At 50.4% G+C, this 27,828-nt stretch overlaps 1 protein-coding gene across 1 annotated transcript; it reads right to left on the reverse strand.

Annotated features, from left to right (window-relative positions):
- Window positions 1-26,274, reverse strand: LOC147107998 (uncharacterized). Its single transcript, XM_086004388.1, has 5 exons — window positions 26,133-26,274; window positions 19,293-19,709; window positions 15,515-15,562; window positions 13,336-13,487; window positions 1-3,908 (listed from the first exon to the last, which is right to left on the reverse strand). The coding sequence occupies exons 1-5, from the start codon at window positions 26,221-26,223 to the stop codon at window positions 3,861-3,863; spliced, it is 756 nt and encodes a 251-aa protein (XP_085860514.1). The 5' UTR covers window positions 26,224-26,274; the 3' UTR covers window positions 1-3,860.
- Window positions 26,275-27,828: the final 1,554 nt, after the last annotated feature.

A 27,828-nucleotide genomic window follows, 5' to 3' on the forward strand; every position in this document is an offset into this window, starting at 1 on the left:
TTGAAATGAAGACAATATTTATTGATGTAAATTCTCCCACGGCAAAGAAAATCAAAGTATCCCGCGTAAAACCGCCGTTAATCAGGATTAAACATCGCAGTCTCAGAATATTCAGCTAATTACTGCTTTGGGGTTTACTGGTGACCTCCTGAAAATGAGAGTGGTTTCGAATTTCAATGATCAGCGTCCTGCCCGTCACTTGTCCCGAGGACCTGCTCCTGATGCGGTCCTGTCTGCCTCTCCCATCAATGCACGAAGAAAAGGACAAACTACCATTTCTATCGCGCCTTTCACGACCGCGCGACCTCCCAAAAGCGCCTCATTGCCAATGAGTCGCAAAGGCCTCGGCCCACGGGTGATAATCACGCCTCGGGGAGATCTGGTGCGAGGTCCCTTGGATGTGAGGGAGTGACGCAGTGATTGTCGAATGTGTTCTGACCGGATACGAAAACCTACACCTTGGCGAGTACAGTTTGTGTAACACCCAAGGTTATCTGCGTATAAAGGGTTGGGGGGGGCGGGTGGTAACAGGGTTACAGATAATGGGGGCAATTCTGGGCCTTAAGCATAACCCATACCGAAAGGTTTGGGGAAGGACACAGTCTCTTAAACCCAGCCAAATACACAAGTACAGTTGGAGGTTTTGTACTTCTGTGGGATTTGCGACTTTTGAAGCCTTTTATTCCCCCGATGAAAGAGCGGGGATGAGTTAGGAAATGCCTTTCCCATTCGGTTGCAGGTTGGGCACATCATCAAGAGATCACGGGTATGTGCCCCGTTGGAACATCTTGCGACTGAGTCCATGTGAGTATAGAGAAAAAGAACTTGCATCGATATAGCACCTTTCACCACCTCAGGAACACGAACCCCGGCTGATTTCCAACACCCGATCGCCAACCCTTCCCAAACCAAGAGCACTGAAGCCAATTGTACCGTGATCGGGTAATTCAGTGCAGACCAAGGGTGAAATCCAGGACGGCCTGGTCCAAATACTCAGTCGCACGTGTATTTTGTAACTAGCTGTCCTATCTGGGGAGCCCGACACAGTGCCTTTAAGAGCCAGCAATCATTTCAATAGTGTAGATTTTTTTTTTAGAAATTTATGGCGCAGAAGGAGGCCATTCGGCCCATCGTGTCTCCAAATGTCAATCTGAACAAGTTATAGAATCATAGAATGGTTGCAGCACAGAAGGAGGCCATTCGGCCCATCGAGCCCATGCCGGCTCTCTGCAAGAGCGCTTCAGCCAGTCCCACTCCCCTGCCCTTTCCCTGTAGCCCTGCAAATTTTTTTCCTTCAGGTACTTATCCAACCCCCTTTTGAAAGCGGTGATTGAATCTGCCTCCACCACCCTTTCAGGCAGTGCATTCCAGATCCCAACCACTCGCTGCGTAAAACAGTTTTTCCTCATGTCGCCTTTGGTTCTTCTGCCAATCACCTTAAATCTGTGTCCTCTGGTTCTCGACCCTTCCGCCAATGGGAACAGTTTCTCTCTATCTACTCTGGCCAGACCCCTCATGATTTTGAACACCTCTATCAAATCTCTCAATCGTCTCTGCTCTAAGGAGAACAACCCCAGCTTCTCCAGTCTATCCACGTAACTGAAGTACCTCATCCCTGGAACCATTCTCGTAAATCTTTTCTGCACCCTCTCTAAGGCCTTCACATCCTTCCTTATGTGAGGAGTTTTGGGGTATTTAAAAAAAAGATTGGATACACAGCATCTCAGACACCTGCAAGAGGTGCAGACATTTTTAACAACACTTCTAACTAAAAAGGTTAAATTCCGAGGCCAGGTTGCACAGACTGGGCTTGTATTCCCTCGAGTTTAGAAGATTAAGGGGTGATCTGATCGAGGTGTTTAAGATGATTAAAGGAGTTGATGGGGTCGAGAGAGAGAAACTATTTCCTCTGGTGAGGGGAGTCCAGAACAAGGGGGCAGAACCTTAAAATTAGAGCCAGGCCGTTCAGGGGTGATGTCAGGAAGCACTTCTTCACACAAAGGGTGGTGGAAATCTGGAACTCTCTCCCCCAAAAAGCTGTTGAGGCTGGGGGTCAATCAAAAATGTCAAAACTGAGATTGATAGATTTTTGTTGGGTAAGGGGTATTAAGGGTTACGGAACCAAGGCAGGTAGATGGAGTTAAGATACAGATCGGCCATGATCTAATTGAATGGCGGAACAGGATAGAGGGGCTGAATGGCCTGTTCTGCTGTTCCGAACACCTGTAACATGGGTTTTTGGTCATTAAGCATTTGACTCCTGTGAATTTATCTTGGGCTGTGGTGAAAATCAAAGTCACCTGATCTCTCAGGCCAGCGTACCGTTTGGAAATTAAATTCAACTCTTCTGAACCGCATTCCCCTTCTCCCTCCCTACTTTTTCTTGGCTGCTCTTGTGGAGTGTGGTTCCAGCTTTGGTTATTGCGCTAAACTAAACTCACTCACTCTCCAATGCTAAACCAACGCACTCCTGGCCAGCCTCCCACCTACCACCCTCCGTCAACTTGAGCTCCTCCAAAACTCTGCTGCCCCGTGTCCTAACTCGCACCGAGTCCCGTTCACCCATCACCCCTTGTGCTCGCTGACCTACATTGGGTCCCGGGTCTGGCAACGCCTCGATTTTAAAATTCTCATCCTAGTTTTCAAATCCCTCCATGGCCTCCTCGCCCCCCTCCCTATCTCTGTGATCTCCTCCAACCTTCCGCGATCTCTGCGCTCCTCAAACTCTGGCCTCTTGTCCATCCCCGATTTCCATCGCTCCACCATTGGCGGCCGTGCCTTCAGCTGCCGGGGCCCCGAAGCTCTGGAATTCCCTCCCTAAACCTCTCCGCCTCTCTCTCCTCCTTTAAGACGCTCCTTAAAACCGACCTCTTTGACCAAGCTTTTGGTCACCTGTCCTGATATCTCCTTATGTGGCTCGGTGTCAATTTTTAATGGATAATCAATCCTGTGAAGCGCCTTGGGACATTTTACTGCGTTAAGGGTGCTATATAAATGCAAGTTGTTGTTGTTGTTGAGAGAAGGCTGCAGCCAATAACTACAAAGTGTCCTTTATCTGCTCCCACCCTTTCTCCACTGTCACTGTGATAAGAGGCCACCGTTAAACCGCAAAGAGAACGACAAGGGGGCCTCTCGCAGGTATTCACCTCGTCGCTGTTTGTGGGATCTTGCTGTGCGCAGATTGTTCACCTACGTCACAATGGTGACTGCCTGTCAAAAAAATGCTTCAGCGGCCGGGAGGCACTTAGCAACGATCTGAGGACTCAAAAGGTGCCATATTCCATCCTTGTTAAACCCCATAGGCGATACTTACCTCGGACATTAACCTCGGGGGCGGGGGGGTGGAGGGGCGCGGGTAGGGCCCTCGCTTCAAATTCAAGTCTGAATCATCAACATATTGTCAGGACAGTAGTTGGAAGAGATAGAAATCCTGTTTAAAAAAGAATCCACTGTTTCTTCAAAGAAAAAACATTTTGCCTCAAACTTTAACCCATTAAAGCTCAAGAACCAAATTACTTCTGCAACACGAAAAGTTGGAAAAAATGGACATGAGTGAATAATAGCCAAGGCCCGCACAATTACAGTGTCCTCGCGCGTGAGGTTACGAGCCCTTCGCTAACATCGCCACTGTAGAGTCCACATTCTAAGGCAAGCCAGCAAGCTTCCGTACAGCAGCGAGGTTAGGCCTCGTTAGCTCTCCAGGCTAAGGGGTTACCATGCATTTATTATCAGAACAGGAAGAGAATGAGCGAGAGGGAGAGATGAGGAGAGAAGACGTTGGTGAGTAAGTGCGCCGACAGCCAATCGAGCGTCGTATCACGTTCCAGAACATTCTCATGCAGCCAAGCCAGCGTTCCGGGTTACTTGGGCGGATAATGAGCAAACGGAGCCTCTTCACTTAAGCTGTTCTGAAAGAACAAAATGGAAACGAGTGTGAGTATTTAATTCAAAAAAGAAAATACTGCAGACGCTGGAAATCTGAAATAAAAGCAGAAAATGCTGGAGACCCTCAGCAGGCCAGGCAGCATCTGTGAAGAGAGAAACAGAGTTAACGTTTCAGGTCGATGACCTTTCGTCAGAGCTGGAAAAAAGCAGGAAATGGAACAGATTTTTAAGCAAGTGTAGGGGCTGGGAAAGGGGGGAGGGGATGAAAGAACAAAAGGGAAGGTCTGTGATAGGCTGGAAGGCAGGAGAGGGTAAGAGACATTAAGAGATACTCAAGGCGAGACGAGATGGTAACGGGACAGGTTAAGAAACAAAAGATGGCTCTAGAGGAAGTGTAAATTGCACTGGCAGAATGAAAGACAGCTGCCCTGTGGGAGAGAAGAAAAAAAGACAGTGTGGATAAAAAATATATATATATGATAGGGGCCGAGGTTATGGTCTGAAATTGTTGAACTCTATGTTGAGTCCGGAAGGCTGTAAAGTGCCTAATCGGAAGATGAGGTGCTGTTCCTCGAGCTTACACTGAGCTTCTGTGGAACAATGCAAGAGGCCGAGGACAGTGAGGTCTGAGTGGGAATGGAGCGGAGAATTAAAATGACAGGTGACCGGAAGCTCGGGGTCCCCCTTACGGACTGAACGGAGGTGTTCCACAAAGCGGTCACCCAATCTGCGTTTGGTCTCCCCAATGTAGAGGAGACCAATGGAGAGGAGTATTTAATTTACCGGCTAGCCGTGCAAGGCTGCCTCGCCCCCCTGTCCATGAACAGGGGATGGAGACGGGGCTTTTTTTTTGGTTTTCATTGAGAAGCCCAAGTAAGGGGCTGAGGCACATAGTGCAAGGATACGGTAGCGTAGTGGTTATGTTATTGGACTAGTAATCCAGAGACCTGGACTAAGGATCTAGCAACACACAAGTTCAGAATCCCATCCCATGGGGAATTTAAATTCAGTTAATTAAATAAATTGGGAATCAAAAGCTAGTATCAGTAATGGTGACCATGGAAACTGCCGGATTGTCGTAAAAACCCATTTGGGTCACTAATGTCCTTTAGGGAAGGAAATCTGCTGTCTTTACCCGGTCTGGCCTTTGTGTGACTCCAGGCCCACAGCAATGTGACTGACTCCTAGCTACCCTCTGAATTGGCCGAGCGAGCCACTCAGTTGCCACCACCACCTTTTCAAGGGCAATTAGGGATGGGCCAGTGATGCCCACACCTCGTGATAAGACCATGGTTGAAAAGACCAAATCGAGATGGGGTAGTCAGGTGACACTAGGCTTGGGTTTTTGAAAGATTGTAGAAGGAATTGAAGACTGAGAGAGGGGAAGAATGTCATAGATTCTGGGAAAGAGCGAGTTGGAGCTGAGGCGATGACTCTCAATTTCAACACAGTGAGGTTGCAATGAGGAGGAGTGTATAGGATGGGGTAGTAGGAGCAAGAGAGAATGGTTCAGTAGAGCAGTGGTTATATTGATAAACTAGAGAGAGGTTGGAGGCGGAGACCAGAGGCGAGAGCATTGCTACCAGACGATAAGCTTATTCTTGTAGCTAAGAAACTTGTGTGGGGGGAGTTCAAAACTAGGGGTCATAAATACAAGATAGTCACTAATAAATACAATAAGGAATTCAGGAGGAACTTCTTTCCCCAGAGAGTGGTGAGAATGTGGAACTCGCTACCACAGGGAGTGGTTGAGGCAAATAGCAGAGATGCATTTAAGGGGAAGCTGGATAAACACATGAGGGAGAAAGGAATAGAAGGTTATGCTGAAAGAGTGAGATGACTTACTGCAATTATATAGGGCCCTGGTGAGACCACACCTGGAGTATTGTGTACAGTTTTGGTCTCCTTACCTAAGGAAGGATATACTTGCCATAGAGAGAGTGCAACGAAGGTTCACCAGACTGGTTCCTGGGATGGGGGGATTGTCCTATGAGGAGAGATTGAGTAGACTAGGGCCTAGAAATTCAGTGCCCTTAGCACCGATTTTGCGGCGCTAGAGGGCCTAGCGCTGCAATTGGCGCCGGTTCCTAAATTGCCTGGGGCCCTTCCGCGGCGGTAGACCGGTAGCGCTGCGCCGGCACCGATGACGTCATCGGTGTGCGCAGCGTCCCGGTTGCCCTGGTAACCCGGCCCCAAGCCGAAATTCAGTTGCGGCCGCCTCGCCAGTGGCAGCCGCAACTAAGACTCCGGCAAACGAGTGTTGCCGGAGTCTGCACCGGCGCTTTAAGGAGGCGCGGCGGCCGGCCGCTTTCCCGCCGGCCGCCTGCCCGCAGCTCCCTCCCCGGACTTCTCCCCCCACCCCCCCGGAACAGATGCAAGCCCGGCACTTGTCCGAGGTGCTGGGCTCATTTTTGCAGAGATTTGCGCGGGCCGCGGCCGGGTGCAGGCAGCTCCTCCTTAACGGAAGGAGGAGGCCTGCACTTCCCGAGCCTGCCGCACCGCAGCGGGCGCCGCAGCGCCGGAATAGCACCGCAATGCGGCGCGTTGCGCCAGTTTTCAGGCGCTAAAACCCTTCAGTAGCGCCGGCAGCCGTTTGGGCGCGGCGCTACTGAATTTTTGGCGCACGCAAAGGGACTTAGCACCGGCGCTAACTTCCGGCGCTAAAGCCCTGGCGCAGCGCAAACTCAATTTCTAGGCCTAGGCCTATATTCTCTGGAGTTTAGAAGAATGAGAGGTGATCTCATTGAAACATACAAAATTCTTAGAGGGCTTGACAGGGAATCTAACCACCTCCCCTTGACATTAAACAGCATTACCATCGCCGAATCCCCCACCATCAACATCCTGGGGGTCACCATTGACCAGAAACTTAACTGGACCAGCCACATAAATACAAGAGCAGGTCAGAGGCTAGTTATTCTGTGGCAAGTGTCTCACCTCCTGACTCCCCAAAGCCTTTCCACCATCTACAAGGCACAAGTAAGGAGTGTGATGGAATACTCTCCACTTGCCTGGATGAGTGCAGCTCCAACAACACTCAAGAAGCTCGACACCATCCAGGACAAAGCAGCCCGTTTGATTGGCAGCCCATCCACCACCTTAAACATTCACTCCCTCCACCACCGGCGTACCGTGGCTGCAGTGTGTACCATCTACAAGATGCACTGCAGCAACTCGCCAAGGCTTCTTCAGCAGCACCTCCCAAACCCGCGACCTCTTCCACCTAGAAGGACAAGGGCAGCAGGCGCATGGGAACACCACCACCTCCAAGTTCCCCTCCAAGTCACACACCACCCTGACTTAGAAGTATATCACCGATCCTTCATCGTCGCTGGGTCAAAATCCTGGAACTCCCTCCCTAACAGCGCTGTGGGAGCACCTTCACCACACGGACTGCAGCGGTTCAAGAAGGTGGCTCACCATCACCGTCTCAAGGGCATTTAGGGATGGGCAATAAATGCTAGTCTTGCCAGCAACACCCAGATCCTATAAGCGAATATAAAAAACAGGGTAGATGCAGGGAGGATGTTCCCCCTGGCTGGAGAGTCTAGAACCAGGGGTCACAGTCTCAGGATAAGGGGTCGGCCATTTAAGACTGAGGTGAGGAGGGATTTCTTCACTCAGAGGGTGGTGAATCTTTGGAATCCTCTGCCCCAGAGGGCTGTGGAGACTCAGTCGTTGAGTATATTCAAGGCTGAGATCGATAGATTTTTGAATATTAAGGGAATCAAGGGATATGGGGATAGTGCAGGAAAGTGGAGTTGAGGTTGATGATCAGCCATGATCTCATTGAATGGCGGAGCTGGCTCGAGGGGCCGAATGGCCGACTCCTGCTCCTATTTCCTATGTTCTTATGAAGCGGGTAGGGAGGAGGCTCGTGTGGAGCATAAACACTGGCATGGACCAGTGGGGCTGAATGGCCTGTTCCTGTGCTGTAGGTTCTGTGTAATCCTGCAAGTACAGAGGACACCCTAAAGAGAAACTAAGTACCACCGGCAAATGTTCCCTCTGATTTTGTTTTCGTGCGTGGTCCCTTTAAATTTTTCAGCAGCAACAGCTGGTGAGCGGCCTGCGCGGGGCCTCCCGAACGATGCGTGGCCGCGCACCTTAGGGGGAGCATAAGAATTAGGAGCAGGAGTCGGCCACTCGGCCCCTCGAGCCTGCTCCGCCATTCAATAAGATCATGGCTGATCTTCCACCTCAACTCCACTTTCCCGCCCGATCCCCATATCCCTCGATTCCCCTAGAGTCCAAAAATCTATCGATCTCTGTCTTGAATATACTCAACGACTGAGCCTCCACAGCCCTCTGGGGTAGAGAATTCCAAAGATTCACCACCCTCTGAGTGAAGAAATTCCTCCTCATCTCAGTCCTAAATGGCCGACCCCTTATCCTGAGACCCCTGGTTCCAGACTCTCCAGCCAGGGGGAAACAGCCTCTCAGCATCTCCCCTGTCAATCCCCCTCAGAATTTTATACATTTCAATGAGACCACCTCTCATTCTTCTAAACCCCAGAGAGTATCGGCTCATTCTACACAATCTCTCATCATAGGACAACCCTCTCATCCCAGGAATCAGTCTAGTGAACCTTCGTTGCACCGCCTCTAAGGCTCATGTACCTTGTCTGCTGATTAATGTTTGCATAAGAACATACGAATTAGGAGCAGGAGTCGGCCATTCGGCCCCTCGAGCCTGCTCTGCCATTCAATAAGATCACGGCTGATCATCGACCTCAACTCCACTTTCCCGCCCGATCTCCATATCCCTCGATTCCCCTAGAGTCCAAAAATCTATCGATCTCAGCCTTGAATATACTCAACGACTGAGCCTCCACAGCCCTCTGGGGCAGAGAATTCCAAAGATTCACCACCCTCTGAGTGAAGAAATTTCTCCTCATCTCAATCCTAAATGGCCGACCCCTTTATCCTGAGACTGCGACCCCTGGTTCTAGACTCTCCAGCCAGGGGGAAACAACCTCTTAGCATCTACCCGGTCAATCCCCCTCAGAATCTGGTATGATTCAATGAGACCACCTCAGTTGCCACTGTTCCACTTCAGGAGGAAGGAGGTAGATCTCGACTTTGTGCGATAGTGTAAAACAGGTGATAGCAAGTCGGCAGCCCAAAGTCAAGATCTACCCCAAGGTTTTAACTCAAATGGAGCTCATTCCTGTTGACTCACACACACATATATATCCCCGGGGCCCACAGTCTCACCAAGGCTGAAGGTGAGGTAATCAGGACATCGTGGTTAGATTATTCCTTAGCTTGGATTTTACAAGCCTGTGAATTGTGGAAGGAAGGGAAGCCCGAGGGAGCCGAGCAGTTTAGAGCTGGCTAGGAGAGAAAAACACAAATAGATACATACGAACATCCGAATTAGGAGCAGGAGTCGGCCACTCGGCCCCTCGAGCCTGCTCCACCATTCAATAAAACCATGTCTGATCCGATTACTCCACATTCCCGCCTACCCCCGATAACCTTTCACCCCCCTTGCTTATCAAGAATCTATCTGTAGTGTATGTAACCTGTACCACCTTAAGAGACTACCTTAAGGTGATGAACTACTTTCTGATGGCTCCTGTATATTGTAGTACCGGTGGTGACCACACCGGTATATAAACCCTGTGGAGCAGTTTGTATTTCAGTTCAGCCCTGACCCTCAATTACTAAAGACCTGTTTAAGTATTCTGTTGTCTGTGTCCAGTTATTCAGCATAACTACATTTGGAAAACACAGACTCAACACTATCTACCTCTGCCTTAAAAATATTCAAAGACTCTGCTTCCACCGCCCTCTGAGGAAGAGAGTTCCAAAGACTCACGACCCTCTGAGAAAAAATTTCTCCTCATCTCTGTCTTAAATGGGCGACCCCTTATTTTTTAAACAGTGACCCCTAGTTCTAGATTCTCCCACAAGAGGAAACATCCTCTCCACATCCACCCTGTCCAGACCCCTCAGGATCTTATATGTTTCAATCAAGTCACCTCTTACTCTTCTAAACTCCAGCGGATACAAGCCTAGCCTGTCCAACCTTTCCTCATAAGACAAGCCGCCCATTCCAGGTATTAGTCTAGTAAACCTTCTCTGAACTGCTTCCAACGCATTTACATCCTTCCTTAAATAAGGAGACCAATACTGTACACAGTACTCCAGATGTGGTCTCACCAATGCCCTGTATAACTGAAGCATAACCTCCCTACTTTTGTATTCAATTCCCCTCGCACTAAACGATAACATTCTATTAGCTTTCCTAATTACTTGCTGTACCTGCATACGAACCTTTTGCGATTCATGCACTAGGACCACCCAGATCCCTCTGCATCTCAGAGCTCTGCAATCTCTAGATAATATGCTTCTTTTTTATTCTTCCTGATAAAGAGTTGTGGATGTGAAATGGGTGAGGAGAAAAGGGAATGATGTGGTGAAGTGCCAGAAGACTGAGACAAAGGGAATAGTTAGAGGAAAGAGTTTTAAAAAAAATGTCAGGATACAGGAACACGGGGGTTACAGAGAATGTACGGCACAGAAACAGGCCATTCGGCCCGACTGCTCCGTGCCGGTGTTTCTGCTCCACACCAGCCTCCTCCCACCCCTCTTCGTCTAACCCTATCAACATATCCTTCTATTCCTTTCTCCCTCATGTGTTTATCCAGCTTCCCCTTAAATGTATCTGTGCTATTCACCTCAACCACTCCCTGTGGTAGCGAGTTCCACATTCTCACCACTCTCTGGGTAAAGAAGTTTCTCCTGAATTCCCAATTGGATTTATTAGTGACTCTCTTATATTGATGGCCCCGAGTTCTGGTCTCCCCCACAAGTGGAAACATCTTCTCTACGTCTACCCCATCGAACCCTGTCATAATTTTAAAGACCTCTATCAGGTCACCCCTCAGCCTTCTCTTTTCTACAGTAATGAATCTCAGCCTGTTTCCGTCTTTCCTAAGAGGTATAAACTCTCAGTTCTGGTATCATCCTTCTTAGGGTTAAACCTACGTCAAACATATAGGGGTGAAATTCGCCTTGGGCAATAGAGATTCAGCAGCCCCCTTTTACAACCCCGACCAATTTTCTTTTCTCTTGACTGCCCAAGACCATTTCACACGTAAGCGGGGGTTATAGAAGGCTGTTCCTGAAGATTGCACAATGTAAGCATGCAGAGTCCTATCGTAGAAAGTGCAGGGCGCGTGCGTACGCAGAAGGAAGTGCGCAAACGTTGGAGTCCCTTCACCCTCCCCACCCCAAACAGGAGGGTCACATTGGCTCAGTTGAGGTCCATGGTCATTGTGACTTGTTACCGCGCTATGTACTGTAGAGGACCAATGGCGAGTCTTCGTACACATCATCCTGTGGGGAGAGATACAACCTGTGACTGGGCAGCGAGGTTAAATCGTTGAGGCGTCTGAGCAACGAGTACAAATTTTGTAAACAGCACCTTGTTGGGACGGGACATTTTGCCAACTCCCGGATGAAATGCTGATTGGCTGCAATCAGATGATGTTCTGGCTAAAAAATACCTTTTAAACTGAACCCAATCCTAGTCTCACCCAACGCTACTTCAGGGGTCATTTTATAGTGATTACATAAGAATTAGGAGCAGGAGTCAGCCATTCGGCCCCTCGAGCCTGCTCCGCCATTCAATAAGATCACGGCTGATCTTCCACCTCAACTCCACTTTCCCGCCCGATCTCCATATCCCTCGATTCCCCTAGAGTCCAAAAATCTATCGATCTCTGTCTTGAATATACTCAACGATTCAGCATCCACAGCCCTCTGGGGTAGAGAATTCCAAAGATTCACCGCCCTCTGTGTGAAGAAATTTCTCCTCATCTCAGTCCTAAATGGTCGACCCCTTATTCTGAGACTGTGACCCCTGGTTCTAGACTCCCCAGCCAAGGGGAAACATCCTCCCTGCATCTACCCTGTCAATCCCTCAAAGAATCTTAGACATTTCAATGCGATCACCTCTCAGAGAATATAGGCCCATTCTGCTCAATCTCTCAGGGTAGGACAGCTACCTGCCCTAGCCCAGGGAGAGTTGAGGACTACCCTCGGGGGTCGCCAACCCTACAGGATTGTCCTGGAGTCTCCAGGAATCAAAGATTAACATCCTGGGCATTGCTTCCAGCAACACCGGGAGAAAAGTTATAGGGGGCATGAGGTTTATTTTTGTGTTTTTCTCATTTTCTTTGAACACTTTCATTTATTAGTTATAAAAAGCTGGAGATGGCGGGGTGGGGGGCGAGGAAGGCTCTTTGATTGACAGTCAGGATCATCCAATCGGGTAACGAAGAGTCTGTTTGCTTTCCAATTGGTCGTGGGGAAGGCGTGACGTGTCGGGCGACCAATGGCGGGAGCGTGGGGGGCGGGGCGGTTGGAGGGGGGTCATGTGATGAAACCTCCAGGTATACCTCCAACCAACGAGCCTACTGTCGCGCTCCAAGAGCTGCCCAACTGAGATGATCGCTCTCAGCACAAGCTGGGAGTTCAGCCTGGGATCTTCCTGGCTGATATGAGTCCATTCCAACCCGCTGATACCCACTGAGCCTTGCTGGAGCTACAAGTGCTCGTTTCTGGCGTCACAATCTGTCCATTACACGGCAGGCCTCAGCAGATCCCCGAGGTGTTTGTTTTAGTCCTTCAGTGGTTGAGGATCCCATGGACAGCAATGCTGGCAGTCAGGCCTCAGTGAGATGGTGGGTCAGGTGGTTCAATGGGAACAGTCCAGGAAAGTGAAATGAGCAAATATAAGGTCATGGAATGATCTCAGGTTGAGCACCAGACTTGCAGCCAACATCAACAAGGGTGTAGGCATACCAGCCATGTAGACGAAGGCAGACTCCACCTTTCAAATGTAAGGCACTTTCCTCGGGCGTGTTACATCGCTCATTTAGGTCTCAAAATCTGATCTGTTTTCATGTTTCACACTCAAAGGCAAAGAGAACCCCATCAACATGCTGCGACAGGACACAGAGGATTCAATGGAAGGAGGAGGAAAATCAGCTAAATGGTCCCTCGTTTGTCGCTGCCTTCGTGAAATTTGTGACATACAGCACACGCAACACGTTCAGCACACGCAACAGGTTCCGCACACGCAACACGTTCAGCACACGCAACAGGTTCCGCACACGCAGACGCGTTCCGCACACGCAGACGCGTTCAGCATACGCAGATGCGTTCAGCACACGCAGACACATACCACACACACACAGACATGTTCAGTACAAACATAGATACATAAAGCACAAACAATACATGCCTATACAGAGATTCATCCCACAAACATACACAGATACATATAATAGATACAGGGATATTCTATATACATATGACACCCATGAATACATACAATACACACGGACACACACATTACCCGCACAGACCCATTTGACACATGCAGGCACATTCAATAGCCACACAGGCACATACAGCCAGATTTGACGTACGTACCATTGGCAATTCTTGGAGCCGTTTAAACTCGGGTTTCCCTTGCTGCGAGTATTTCACCGCGGTAACCAGCACCCCAACGATTAAAATTGCCACCAGGATCACAATGAGAGTAACGAGTCCAGCGTCGAGATGGCGCTGTTTCAGGGAACTACCTGGAATAAAGACGGAATGATATTACACAGACAAAATCCAGGACACGCAGACACGTACTCTCTGGAGTTTAGAAGAATGAGAGGTGATCTCATTGAAACATACAGGGTTCTGAGGGGGGATTGACAGGGTAGATGCTGAGAGGATGTTTCCCCCTGGCTGGAGAGTCTAGAACCAGAGGTCACAGTCTCAGGATGAGGGGTCGGCCATTTAGGACTGAGATGAGGAGAAATTTCTTCACTCAGTGGGTGGTGAATCTTTGGAATTCTCTACCCCAGAGGGCTGTGGAGGCTCAGTCTTTGAGCATATTCAAGGCTGAGATTGATAGATTTTTGGACTCTCGGGGAATCAAGGGATCTGGGGATCGGGCGGGAAAGTGGAGTTGAGGTCGAAGATCAGCCATGATCTTATTGAATGGTGGAGCAGGCTCGAGGGGCCGAATGGCCGACTCCTGCTCCTAATTCTTATCCTCTTATGTTCTTGCGCAGGACACGCAGACACATGCAGTACATGTGTTGGGGAACGGGGCTCGTGACTGGCAAATGATGTTTAATTTGGAAAAGTGCAGTGTTTTGCATAAAGAATGCTGAACATATATACACCCTTCAGGGAAAGGCATTAAAGCAGGTGGAGAGAGATCTGGGCGTTCTAGTGCATAGATCTCGAGAGCTTCATGAGCAGCACCGTGAAGCGATAGCTGGAGCAACTAGGATGTTGGGGTGCATTTACAGGACAGTTGACTATAAGACGAGACATAATATTTTGACCTTGTACAAGACCTTGGTCAGGCCGCACTCGGAATACTGGGTCCAGTTTTGGTCTCCTCACATGGTGGATTATAGTGAGGATTTGGAAAGGGTGCAGAGGGGGAGCCACTGGACTAATCCCCGTCTAAAGCATCTTAGTTACCAAGATAGGCTAGAAGAGTTGGGACTGTACACTTTGGAGAAGCGTAGACTGAGGGGTGATCTGATCTAGGTTCATAGGGTGATGAAACATAGAAAAATAGGAGCAGGAGTCGGCCATTCGGCCCTTCGAGCCTGCTCCGCCATTCAATATGATCATGGCTGATCCTCTATCTCAATACCATATTCCCGCTCTCTCCCCATACCCCTTGACGCCTTTTGTCTCTAGAAATCTATCTATCTCCTTCTTAAATATATTCAGTGACTTGGCCTCCACAGCCTTCTGTGGTAGAGATTTCCACAGGTTCACCACCCTCTGAGTGAAGAAATTTCTCCTCATCTCAGTCATAAATGTCCTACCCCGTATCCTGAGACTGTGACCCCTCGTTCTAGACCCCCCAGCCAGGGGAAACATCCTCCCTGCATCCAGTCTGTCTAGCCCTGTCAGAATTTTATACGTTTCAATGAGATCCCCTCTCATTCTTCTAAACTCTGAAGGGAATAGATTGTGTTCCTGTTGACAGCTTGTTCCAACTACAGGAAACTTTCTGGTATCCGGCACCGACGGGACCGAGCTGGTGCCGTTAGATCAAAACTGCCGTAGAAACCAGCGCTAATGTTAAAACATACGGAGCTCAGAGCTCAGTGTGAAGCAACAAACCCTGTTGCTTCAAAACAGTCGGCGCAGCTTGCAAGTGTCTAGCTGAAGCTGTTGCGAAAAGAAAAAAAAATTATCTGAACCAACTCCTGAATTTTGCTGGTAGATAGAGCTTGCCGGACATTTAACCTCCGGATAAATGAAAGTTTCCCGTAAATAGGTTAGGGAGGACCAGGGGTCACAGTTTTTAAGTTGTATAAGGCTAGATCTAGGTTAGATGTCAGGAGGTGATTCTTTTCCCAGAGAGTAGTGGACCTCTGGATCAGGCTGCCGTCTCGTGTAGTTGTCACCGATTCACTGAATTCCTTCGAGCGAGAGCTGGACCTGTTTCTGGAGATCACCTGGTAGAAGAGGTCGGTGCCCCGGTAACGTGACTGAGGATGGATGCGTCGGGCAGAGAATGAGAGAGGGGCTAAATAAACAAATGGATTTAAACAAAGAAAGGATTATTGCGGTCTCGACATACCTATTGGTGTTATGCCTGTCGTCTTTGTATCGTTGGACGGAGTGGAAGCTGAAAGTAAAAAGAGCAATGTAGAGGTAAGAGACACCGAGATTGCAATCCTGCGCTCCCAGCGCGCGTATGATTTTATTTATAGATTCCACTCCCCCAGGCCTGATGTGGTACAACAACAACTTGTATTTATATAGCGCCTTTAATGTAGTAAAACGTCCCAAGGCGATTCACAGGAGCGATTATCAAACAAACATTGGACACCGAGCCACAGAAGGAGATATTAGAAATAACAACAGAAAATGCTGGAAAAACTCAGCAGGCCAGGCAACATCCGTGGAGAGAAATTAGAGTCGACGTTTCGGGTCAAAACCCTTTATCAAGACTAAAGAGGCACAGGGAATTAAATAGATTAAGAGGCCAGGCTGGGAGAGAACAAAAGAGAAGAAGCGACATTAAGAGGTATTCAAAACCAGACGAGATGGTGGTCGGACTAGTGGAGACAAAAGACGGCTCAGATTAGGTGTGAAATGTTCTGGCAGAATGGGAGACAGCTGCCATGTGGGAGAGAGAAAAAAAGGAAAGGGGGGGGGAACCAAAACAAAGGTGTGGATAAAAAATATAAGTAAAAATGTAATAGGGGCTGAGGTTATGATCTGAAATAAGGAGATATTAGGACAGGTGTTGGTCAAAGAGGTCGGTTTTAAGGAGCGTCTTAAAGGAGGAGAGAGAGGCGGAGAGGTTTAGGGAGGGAATTCCAGAGCTCGGGGCCCAGGCAGCTGAAGGCACGGCCGCCAATGGTGGAGCGATGGAAATCGGGGATGCTCAAGAGGCCAGAATTGGAGGAGCGCAGAGATCTCGGAGGGTTGTGGGGCTGGAGGAGGTTACAGAGATAGGGAGGGGGCGAGGGCCATGGAGGGAATTTGAAAACAAGGATGAGGATTTTAAAATCGAGATGATGCCGGACCGGGAGCCAGTGTAGGTCTGAGCTGGGAGTTAAATTTTAATCCGGACCCCACCCAGATCGGAACGCTGATCATTGCCACCACCACGGTCACTTCTAGGAGCCCAGCCCGTCAACAATTCCCCACCCCACCCTCCCGATGAGTGGCCTTTGCCCCTCCGCTATCTCCTTCACAGCTGGCAATGCTCCTTGGAGGCCACAGACCCAGCTGAGAACACGCTGTACTCTCGGGAGCCTGGTGTGCAAGCAAAATCTGATAAGATTCACACACCCCAACTGAATTCATTATTTTCTTAAAGGGGCACCTCCCAGGTCTGGGATGGGGAACAGCTGTGCGCCATTTGATGCGATGACGAGAGTTCCGTTGACGAGCACTGCGATCCGCAAACCGGAATATGTTGGCTGATCAATCTTAGAACGCTACCACAGGGAGTGGTTGAGGCGAATAGCAGAGATACCTTTGAAGGGAAGCTGGATAAACACATGAGGGAGAAAGGGATAGAAGGATACGCTGATGGGGTGAGATGAGGAGAGGTGGGAGGAGGCTCGTGTGGAGCATTAACACCGGCATGGAGCAGATGGGCCAAATGACCTGACTCTGTGCTGTGAATTGATATTCACCAATTTCTTCACTTTCAAAAACCTTTCCATTATTTCTGCCCTATTCACACATCCCATATATTCAAAGCTCAGCAGGGGAGTTCTCCCCGGTGTCCTGCCCAATATTTATCCCTCAACCTACTATCACTAAAACAGATTATCTGGCCATTTATCACATTGCTGTTTGTGGGATCGTGCTGTGCGCAAATTGGCTGCCGTGTTTCCCACATTACAACAGTGACTACACTTCAAAAAAAGTACTTAATTGGCTGTAAAGCGCTTTGGGACGTCCTGAGGCTGTGAAAGGCGCTGGAGAAATGAGGTGAACGATGTGACTTGTTAATAAACAGCAGCGGTCCTCCCACAGTTGAAGCTCCTGCGGGCTGGGAAAGCATTGCCACTGCTCACGTGTGTGTGTGTGACACGGAGACATGTCCTTTAGGGTCACAGGCGCAAGGGCACAAGGTCAAGGAGCGAAGAATGGAGCTTCCAGGTCCTTGGGCGGGAGACGAGTGCAGCAGCCAGTTACTGAAGGTTTGGAAAGGTGGAACAGGTAAGTTTATAGTTAAATTCATTTTCAAAACTGCTGGGGAATTTTATAATGTCAAAATTGATTTTTTTAGGGCTATTTGGTGGGAAACCAACATTCTTCTTCTTCTTCTCCTTCTTAGGCAGTCCCTTGGAACCGAGGATGAGTTGCTTCCACATTAAAAATGAGTTCTCAGGTGACTGATAGAGTCCAATGCAGGACCTACAGTCTCTGTCACAGGTGGGGCAGATAGTGGTTGAAGGGGCGGGTGGGTGGGGTGCTTGGTGTAGTGTATGTACCTTGAAGAAGGAACTATATTCTGCAGCCCCTGTATACTGCAGTACCAGTAGTGACCACCCCTGTATATAAGCCTGTGAAGTAACTTTGTATAGTAGTTCCAGTTTTGTCTCCATTCAGTAAACACCTGTTATAACCAACTTCTGCAGTCCGTGTCTCAATTACACACGGATGTTACACTTGGGTTGACGTGCGCTCCTTGCGCTTGGCTTCCGCTTGCGCCCGGCGAAGAGACTCGAGGTGTTCGGCGCCTTCCCGGATGCTTCTCCTCCACTTTGTGCGGTCTTGGGCCAGGGATTCCCGGGTGTCGATGGGGAAGTTACACTTTTTCAAGGAGGCTTTGAGGGTGTCCTTGAAGCGTTTCCTCTGCCCACCTGGGGCTCTCTTGCCGTGCCGGAGCTCCGAGTAGAGCGCTTGTTTCGGGAGTCTCGCATCGGGCATGTGGTGGGAAACCAACATTAGCTTCTCAAAGGAAATTGAAATTTTGTTTCCAAGAATGTGATTGGTTCATCTTTTTGTGAATGGGAATTTTGTATTCTGAGACAGTGATGTGCACAGTTTCTTTGAGCGTAAAGGTGTTTGATTTGATTGGCCGAAATGTCACATTTATCAAAAACAACCAATTAAGCTTTGTACCATATAAAAATTCTCAATGCCTTCCCAGGACCATTATACATGGGACAGATACAAAAACAGAATTCCTAGATTCATTCTCGGGATGTGGGCGTCACTGGCATGGACGGCATTTATTGCCCATCCCTACTTGCCCCTTGTGCAGGTGGTGATGGTGGGTCTTCCTTCCGTGTTTTCCTACATTACAACGGTGTCAGCTGTGGCTCAGTGGGCAGCACACTCACCTCTGAGTCAGAAGGTTGTGGGTTCGTAGTCCCACTCCAGAGACTTGAGCACAAAACCCAGGCCGACACTCCCAGTGCAGTGCTGAGGGAGTGCCGCACTGTCGGAGGTGCCGTCTTTCAGATGAGACATTAAACCGAGGCCCCGTCTGCTGTCTCAGGTGGATGTAAAAGATCCCATGGCCACTATTCAAAGAAGGGCAGGGGGGGGGAGTTCTCCCCAGTGTCCTGGGGCCAATATTTATCCCTCAACCAACATCACTAAAAACAGATGATCTGGTCATTGTCACATTGCTGTTTGTGGGAGCTTGCTGTGCGCAAATTGGCTGCCGTGTTTCCCACATTACAACAGTGACTCCACTTCAAAAGTACTATCTTGAAAGAGGTTCGTTCTTTCTTTCTTTCTCTCTCTCTCTCTCTTTCTTTCTTTATTTCTTTCTTTCTTGCCCTCCCCCATACCTGCTGTAAGTGCAATCTGTAGAAGATAAACCCCTTTTTAAAGTCAAATATTGCAACGTCTAGTGTTGAGAGAGTTCAAGTGCTGACCTGCAACATTCGGTGTTGACGTGACTGCGGAGTGCTCCGTCGTGTTTGTAGTGGGGGTTTGGGTCGATAGTGCGCCATTGGGACGGGAGGTAGAGGCTGCACCGCCGGTCTGGTTGGCCGTGGTTGCCCGGCTGCCCGACGTGGTCGCAACCGCGGTCGTATTATCTCGTCCACTGGGTGGCGCTGTTGTCATTACGCTGGCTGTTGGCGTTACGCTGGCCGTTGGCGTTACGCTGGCCGTTGGCGTTACGCTGGCCGTTGGCGTGGTGCTGTTGGTGGTTGCCACGTTGGTCGTAGTCTCGTTAATGGTGGTGGTCACCCCGGACTTGGACGGTTCGGTATTCGGAGCCGCGTTGGTGGTCGCGGGGCCCTTGCTTTCCGCAGTAGTTGACGGAGCTGGAGTTGAAGCAGTGCTGCCTGAGGAAATAAAATCAATTTAAGAACCAACAAGCGGTTAATTCGTCAAAGGGGCCATTGTCACCATGGCAACGAGTACTCTTTACCAGGGGAAGCACACGCGGAGCAACAACAACTTGCATTTATATAGCGCATTTAATGTAGTAAAACATGGAAAGAGTGCAGCGAAGATTCACCAGGCTGATACCTGGGATGGCAGGAATGACGTATGAGGAGAGATTGTGTCGATTGGGCTTATACTCACTGGAGTTTAGAAGATTGAGAGGGGATCTCATCAAAACCTATAAAATTCTGTCAGGTCTGGACAGACTAGATGCAGAAAGGATGTTTCTGATGGCCGGGGAGTCCAGAACCAGGGGTCATAGTCTAAGGATAAGGGGTAAGCCATTTAGGACTGAAATGAGGAGGAATTTCTTCACCCAGAGAGTGGTGAACCTGTGGAATTCTCTGCCACAGAGGGCAGTGGAGGCCAGTTCATTAAATATATTCAAAAAAGAGTTGGATATATTTCTTAAGGTTAAAGGGATCAAGGGATATGGGGAGAAAGCAGGGACAGGGTACTGAGTTTGGATGATCAGCCATGATCTCATTGAATGGCGGAGCAGGCTCGAGGGGCCGAATGGCCTACTCCTGCTCCTATCTTCTATGTTTCTATGTTTCTATGTCCCAAGGCGCGTCACAGGAGCGATTATCAAAACAAAATTTGACACCGAGCCACATAAGGCGATATTAGGACAGGTGACCAAAAGCTTGGTCTAAGAGGGAGGTTTTAAGGAGCGTCTTAAAGGAGGAGAGAGAGGCGGAGAGGTTTAGGAAACGCAGCAGCCAATTTGCGCACAGCAAGCTCCCACAAAAACCAATGTGATAATGACCAGATCATCTGTTTTTAGTGAGGTTGAGTGAGGGATAAATATTGGCCCCAGGACACCGGGTAGAACTCCCCCTGCTCTTCTTCAAATAGTGGCCGCGGGATCATTTTACATCCACCTGAGAGAGCAGATGGGGCCTGCGATTTAACATCACATCCGAAAGTCAAAGGCCAACATTCCACTAGTTGAGTTCTGGCGAGAAGGTCATCGAGCTGAAACATTAACTCTGTTTCTCTCTCCACAGATGCTGCCTGGCCTGCTGAGAGTTTCCGGCATGTATTGTTTTTTTTTTTATCCCATTAGCCTTTAGGATCCGCCTCTTTTATTAAAATTAAATTCAAATCACATTGTCTATCTGGGTCATTATCACATTGCTGTTTGTGGCATCTTGCTGTACGCAAAATTGGCTGCCGCGTTTCCCACATTACAACAGTGACCACACTTCAAAAAGTACTTCATTGGCTGTAAAGCGCTTTGGGACGTCCGGTGGTCGTGAAAGGCGCTGTGAAACATAGAAACATAGAAGATAGGAGCATGAGTAGGCCATTCGGCCCCTCGAGCCTGCTCCGCCATTCAATGAGATCATGGCTGATCATCCAAATTCAGTACCCTGTCCCTGCCTTCTCCCCATATCCCTTGATCCCTTTAGCCTTAAGAAATATATCTAACTCCTTCTTGAATACATTTAATGAATTGGCCTCAACTGCCTTCTGCAGTAGAGAATTCCACAGGTTCACCACTCTCTGGGTGAAGAAATTCCTCCTCATCTCTGTCCTAAATGGCTTACCCCTTATCCTTAGACTGTAACCCCTGGTTCTGGACTCCCCTGCCATCGGGAACATCCTTCCTGCATCTAGTCTGTCCAGTCCTGTCAGAATTTTATAAGTTTCAATGAGATCCCCTCTCATTCTTCTAAACTCTAGCGAGTACAAGCCCAATCGACCCAATCTCTCCTCATACAGAAATGCAAGTCTTTCTTTCCAGTGACACAGCTTGCTGAACTGCTGCTAAATCACAGCAAGACCAGGCAGACTGGAGGAGCGCGTCTGTGACTCAGATTGGATTTTTATAATGCCTCACTATTTGCATACCGTTCAACAATTGCAGGATTGTGTTTCCTGCTGCCCATCCCACTACCTAAGGAAGGATATACTTGCCTTGGAGGTGGTGCAGCGAAGGTTCACTAGATTGATCCCTGGGATCAGAGGGCTGTCCTATGAGGAGAGATTGTGTAGAATGGGCCGATACTCTCTGGAGTTTAGAAGAATGAGAGGTGATCTCATTGAAACATACAAGATTCTGAGGGGGATTGACAGGGTAGATGCTGAGAGGTTGTTTCCCCCTGGCTGGAGTGTCTAGAACCAGGGGTCACAGTCTCAGGATAAGGGGTTGGCCATTTAGGACTGAGATGAGGAGGAATTTCTTCACTCAGAGGGTGGTGAATCTTTGGAATTCTCTGCCCCAGAGGGCTGTGGAGGCTCAGTCGTTGAGTATATTCAAGGCTGAGATCGATAGATTTTTGGACTCGAGGGGAATCGAGGGATATGGGGATCGGGCGGGAAAGTGGAGTTGAGGTCGAAGATCAGCCATGATCTTATTGAATGGCGGAGCAGGCTCGAGGGGCCGAATGGCCGACTCCTGCTCCTAATTCTTATGCTCTTTTCCCCTTCCAGTGCCACTGAGAACCATGCAAGCTCATCAAGATATCTATCGGTAGGAGTGGTGTCTCAGTGTTTGGCCTCTGAGGGTCACACAGGTCCACGTATAGATGTTGCCAACTCCAGGATTTTTCATCATATGACCACCCTCCCCTCCCCTCCCCCACTGCCAACCTGTCCCGCTCCCACCCTCCCACCATTGGTTGCCACTCTCGCGCTACCCCACCATCCCACGGACAAATGGAAAGCGAAACAAACTCTGAGTTACCCTACGATGACTCTTGACTGGCAGTCAATGAATCTTTTTTTCCTCATCTTCAAAGATTTTTTTCTCTTTCTTTTCCTGGCTGGCCTCCCACCTTCCACCCTCCATAAACTTCAGCTCATCCAAAACTCCTGCTGCCCTGTGTCCTAACTCACACCCAGTCCCGTTCACCCATCACCCCCTGTGCTCATTGCCCCGTGTCCTAACTCACACCCAGTCCCGTTCACCCATCACCCCCTGTGCTCACTGCCCCGTGTCCTAACTCGCACCCAGTCCCGTTCACCCATCACCCCGTGCTCACTGCCCCGTGTCCTAACTCACACCCAGTCCCCTTCACCCATCGCCCCCTGTGCTCACTGCCCCGTGTCCTAACTCACACCCAGTCCCGTTCACCCATCACCCCCTGTGCTCACTGCCCCGTGTCCTAACTCACACCCAGTCCCGTTCACCCATCACCCTGTGCTCACTGCCCCGTGTCCTAACTCACACCCAGTCCCGTTCACCCATCACCCCCTGTGCTCACTGCCCCGTGTCCTAACTCACACCCAGTCCCCTTCACCCATCACCCCCTGTGCTCACTGCCCTGTGTCCTAACTCACACCCAGTCCCATTCACCCATCACCCCCTGTGCTCACTGCCCCGTGTCCTAACTCGCACCCAGTCCCGTTCACCCATCACCCCCTGTGCTCACTGCCCCGTGTCCTAACTCACACCCAGTCCCGTTCACCCATCACCCCCTGTGCTCACTGCCCCATGTCCTAACTCACACCCAGTCCCGTTCACCCATCACCCCCTGTGCTCACTGCACCGTGTCCTAACTCACACCCAGTCCCGTTCACCCATCACCCCCTGTGCTCACTGCCCCGTGTCCTAACTCGCACCCAGTCCCGTTCACCCATCACCCCCTGTGCTCACTGCCCCGTGTCCTAACTCGCACCAAGTCCCGTTCACCCATCACCCCCTGTGCTCACTGCCCCGTGTCCTAACTCACACCGAGTCCCGTTCACCCATCACCCCCTGTGCTCACTGCCCCGTGTCCTAACCCACACCCAGTCCCGTTCACCCATCACCCCCTGTGCTCACTGCCCCGTGTCCTAACTCACACCCAGTCCCGTTCACCCATCACCCCCTGTGCTCACTGCCCCGTGTCCTAACTCGCACCGAGTCCCGTTCACCCATCACCCCCTGTGCTTGCTGACCTACACTGGCTCCCAGTCCAGCAACACCTCGATTTTAAAATTCTCATCCTTGTTTTGAAATCCCTCCATGGCCTCGCCCCTCCCTATCTCTGTCACCTCCTCCAGTCCTACAACCCTCCGAGATCTCTGCGCTCCTCCAATTCTGGCCCCTTGAGCATCCCCCGATTTCCATCGCTCCACCATTGGCGGCCGTGCCTTCAGCTGCCTGGGCCCCGAGCTCTGGAATTCCCTCCCTAAACCTCTCCACCTCTCTCTCCTCCTTTGTCGCTCCTTAAAACCGACCTCTTTGACCAAGCTTTTGGTTGCCTGTCCTAATATCTCCTCATGTGGCTCGGTGTCAAATTTGTGTCTGATAATCGCTCCTGTGAAGCACCTTGGGACGTTTTACTACGTTAAAGGTGCTATATAAATACAAGTTGTTGTTGTGTTATTCCCCCTACGATTTTACTCCTGGGTTCTCACCAGGAAATTAATCTTTAATTCCTGGCGACTCCAGGAAAATCCAGGAGTGTTGGTAATCCTAGGTCCATGAATAACACTTGGATCCACGTTCTCATCACATCTCTGATACTAACAGATCTTGATGCAAGATTAATCCATCAATGACACAACAATGCTAAAAATTGACCTTTCTTATTTCCCGACCCAAGATTGATGAGCAGACACAGGACTGAGCTGCCTCGGCTTTAAGCGCCCGATTGTAAGGCTCATTGGTTGCATGGTCCCAAGACTGCAGGTTTATAGAGAGAAAGACCTTGCATTTCCACAGCGCATTTCACGACATCCCAAAGCACTTTACAGCCAATGAAGTACTTTTTGAAGTGTAGTCACTGTTGTAATGTGGGAAACGCGGCAGCCAATTTGTGCACAGCAAGCTCCCACAAACAGCACTGTGATAATGACCGGATCATTTGTTTTAGTGACGTTGACTGAGGTATAAATGTTGGTCAGAACACCAGGGAGAACTCCGCTGCTCTTCTTCGAAATAGTGGCCGTGGGAAATTTTACATCTATCTGAGAGAGCAGACGGGGCCTCAGTTTAACATCTCATCCGAAAGATGGCACCTCCGACAGTGCGGCACTCCCTCAGTACTGCCCCTCCGACAGTGCGGCGCTCCCTCAGTACTGCCCCTCCGACAGTGCGGCGCGCCCTCAGTACTGCCCCTCCGACAGTGCAGCACTCCCTCAGTACTGCCCCTCCGACAGTGCGGCACTCCCTCAGTACTGCCCCTCCGACAGTGCGACACTCCCTCAGTACTGCCCCTCCGACAGTGCGGCGCTCCCTCAGTACTGCCCCTCCGACAGTGCGGCGCTCCCTCAGTACTGCCCCTCCGACAGTGCGGCGCGCCCTCAGTACTGCCCCTCCGACAGTGCAGCACTCCCTCAGTACTGCCCCTCCGACAGTGCGGCACTCCCTCAGTACTGCCCCTCCGACAGTGCGACACTCCCTCAGTACTGCCCCTCCGACAGTGCGGCGCTCCCTCAGTACTGCCCCTCCGACAGTGCGGCGCTCCCTCAGTACTGCCCCTCCGACAGTGCGGCGCTCCCTCAGTACTGCCCCTCCGACAGTGCGGCGCTCCCTCAGTACTGCCCCTCCGACAGTGCGGCGCTCCCTCAGTACTGCCCCTCCGACAGTGCGGCGCTCCCTCAGTACTGCCCCTCCGACAGTGCGGCGCTCCCTCAGTACTGCCCCTCCGACAGTGCGGCGCTCCCTCAGTACTGCCCCTCCGACAGTGCAGCACTCCCTCAGCGCTGCACTGGGGGTGTCAGCCTAGATTTTGTGCTCAAGCCTCTGGAGTGGGACTTGAACCCACAACCTTCTGACTCAGAGGAGTGCGACCCACTACCGTTAAATGCACAAGCTTCTTACAAGGAGTCAGTGGGACTACCCAAATCCCTCCATGAGATTCCAGCCTGTAACTCAGTCCCGGGTATGCTGGCAGTCAGTTTCAGTACAGAGATTGGATTTGAATCAGTGGAGTTTCTCTGTAAATTCTGTCTGACAAGAGTTAGAAGATGTACATGAACTTTGATTTCTACATTAATGGTGTGAATCGGAGATATTCCGTTCCAAACAATCACTTCAGCAACGAGCACCGTTCAAAATGATTTATTTCCGGTACCTTGCGGCTTCGGCGAACGCGATTTAAATTGAGGGGAAAGATTTATAAATATATTTACTGTCCAGCAATTGAGTAACAACTCCGAAAGTATCGAGTTTGAGAAACTGAAAGTATCTGCGCTGCTTTGACTCGAATATTTCTACAGTTTTAAGCTGCAAAAAAAATCTTCTTCCTCATCTTTCTGACACGTCAACACTACCCAGCCTTTCTCCAAACTTTCTCCAAACTTGCCCCAAAGTTGTGATAGAAGCTGAGAAAGAACACACACAAGGAAGGAAAGAAAACACAAACAGTTAGAGATGGACTCACTCTGTGCAGAGGCCAGGGCAATGCAGAGACAAATATAAAAGATTGCGTTTAGTTTTCGAGCCATCATCGTGCGGCCAGGAGCTCCGGCCATTTAAAGGTGTTCAACCAATATTTCCACAGGGCTCCGTGTTGCTCCCCCTTAAAGCGAGGATGTCCCCTCCGATCCAGGTGCCACCCTGCGCCCCCTGCTGTCTCAACCCGCCATTGCTGCACAGGTGCAATTCACCCAGAGCCCGCACCTGTGCACCTGTCCTTTGCAAGAGTGTGCAACAGGAGTCCCGGACCCTGCCCTCCTGACCCCCAGTCCCTGAACCCAGTAACTAATTCCCAGTCCCTGACCCCAGATTCCCCACCCCCACCCCACTGCCTGACCCCCCACTCCCTGACCCCCCCGTCCCTGACCCCCCACTCCCTGACCCCCCAGTCCCTGACCCCCCACTCCCTGACCCCCCAGTCCCTGATACCCCCCAGTCCCTGACCCCCAGCCCCTGACCCCCCACTCCCTGACCCCCCAGTCCCTGACCCCCCAGTCCCTGATACCCCCCAGTCCCTGACCCCCCACTCCCTGACCCCCCAGTCCCTGACCCCCACTCCCTGAACCCCCAGTCCCTGACCCCCACTCCCTGAACCTCCACTCCCTGATTCCCCCCTGATTCCCCCACTCCATGATTCCCCCCTGATTCCCCCACTCCCTAAACAGAACAAACGGGAAACTGTTCAACCTCCGTCGCCTCCAGTCCAGATCCAAGGTCGTCCCATCCTCTGTCGTCGAATTACAGTATGCAGACGATGCTTGCGTCTGCGCTCACTCGGAGGTCGAACTCCAAACCATCGTAAACACCTTCACCGAAGCATATGAGAGCATGGGCCTTATACTAAACATCCGTAAGACAAAGGTCCTCTACCAAGCTGCCCCCGCCACACAGTGCTGCCCCCTGATTATCAAAATCCACGACAAGGCCTTGGACAACGTGGACCACTTTCCATACCTCGGGAGCCTACTGTCAACAAGGGCAGACGTCGACGACAAAGTCCAACACCGCCTTCAGTGTGCCAGTGCAGCCTTCGGTCACCTGAGGAAGGGAGTGTTTGAAGACCAGGACCTCAAACCCGGCACCAAGCTCATGGTCTACAGAGCAGCAGTGATACCCGCCCTGCTGTATGCCTCAGAGACATGGACCATGTACAGCAGGCCCCTCAAAGCACTGGAGAGGTACCACCAATGCTGCCTCCGCAAGATCCTGCAAATCCACTGGCAGGATAGGCGCACCAACGTCAGTGTTCTTGCTCAGGCCAACATCCCCAGCATCGAAGCTCTGACCACGCTCAATCAGCTCCGATGGACGGGTCACATTGTCCGCATGCCCGATGCGAGACTCCCAAAACAAGCGCTCTACTTGGAGCTCCGGCACAGCAAGAGAGCCCCAGGTGGGCAGAGTAAACGCTTCAAGGACACCCTCAAAGCCTCCTTGAAAAAGTGTAACATCCCCACTGACACCTGGGAATCCCTGGCCCAAGACCGCACAAAGTGGAGGAGAAGCATCCGGGAAGGCGCCAAACACCTCGAGTCTCTTCGCTGGGAGCAAGCGGAAGCCAAGCGCAGGCAGCGCAAGGAGCGCACGTCAACCCAAGCACCCCACCCACCCGCCCCTTCAACCACCGTCTGCCCCACCTGTGACAGAGACTGTAGGTCCCG

The sequence above is a fragment of the Somniosus microcephalus genome, chromosome 13 (assembly GCF_052327205.1).
Source record: "Somniosus microcephalus isolate GS21.2 chromosome 13, FLI_Smic_1.0, whole genome shotgun sequence".
NCBI lineage: Eukaryota > Metazoa > Chordata > Chondrichthyes > Squaliformes > Somniosidae > Somniosus > Somniosus microcephalus.

Coding starts and splice junctions, on each gene's coding strand:
- LOC147107998 (XM_086004388.1), bottom strand. CDS start 26,223: ATGGCCGGAGCTCCTGGCCGCACGATGATGGCTCGAAAACTAAACGCA. Junction 13,488..15,514: donor GACAGGCATAACACCAATAG/GTATGTCGAGAC, acceptor TCTTTATTCCAG/GTAGTTCCCTGAAACAGCGC. Junction 3,909..13,335: donor GGCTCCAAGAATTGCCAATG/GTACGTACGTCA, acceptor TTGTTCTTTCAG/AACAGCTTAAGTGAAGAGGC.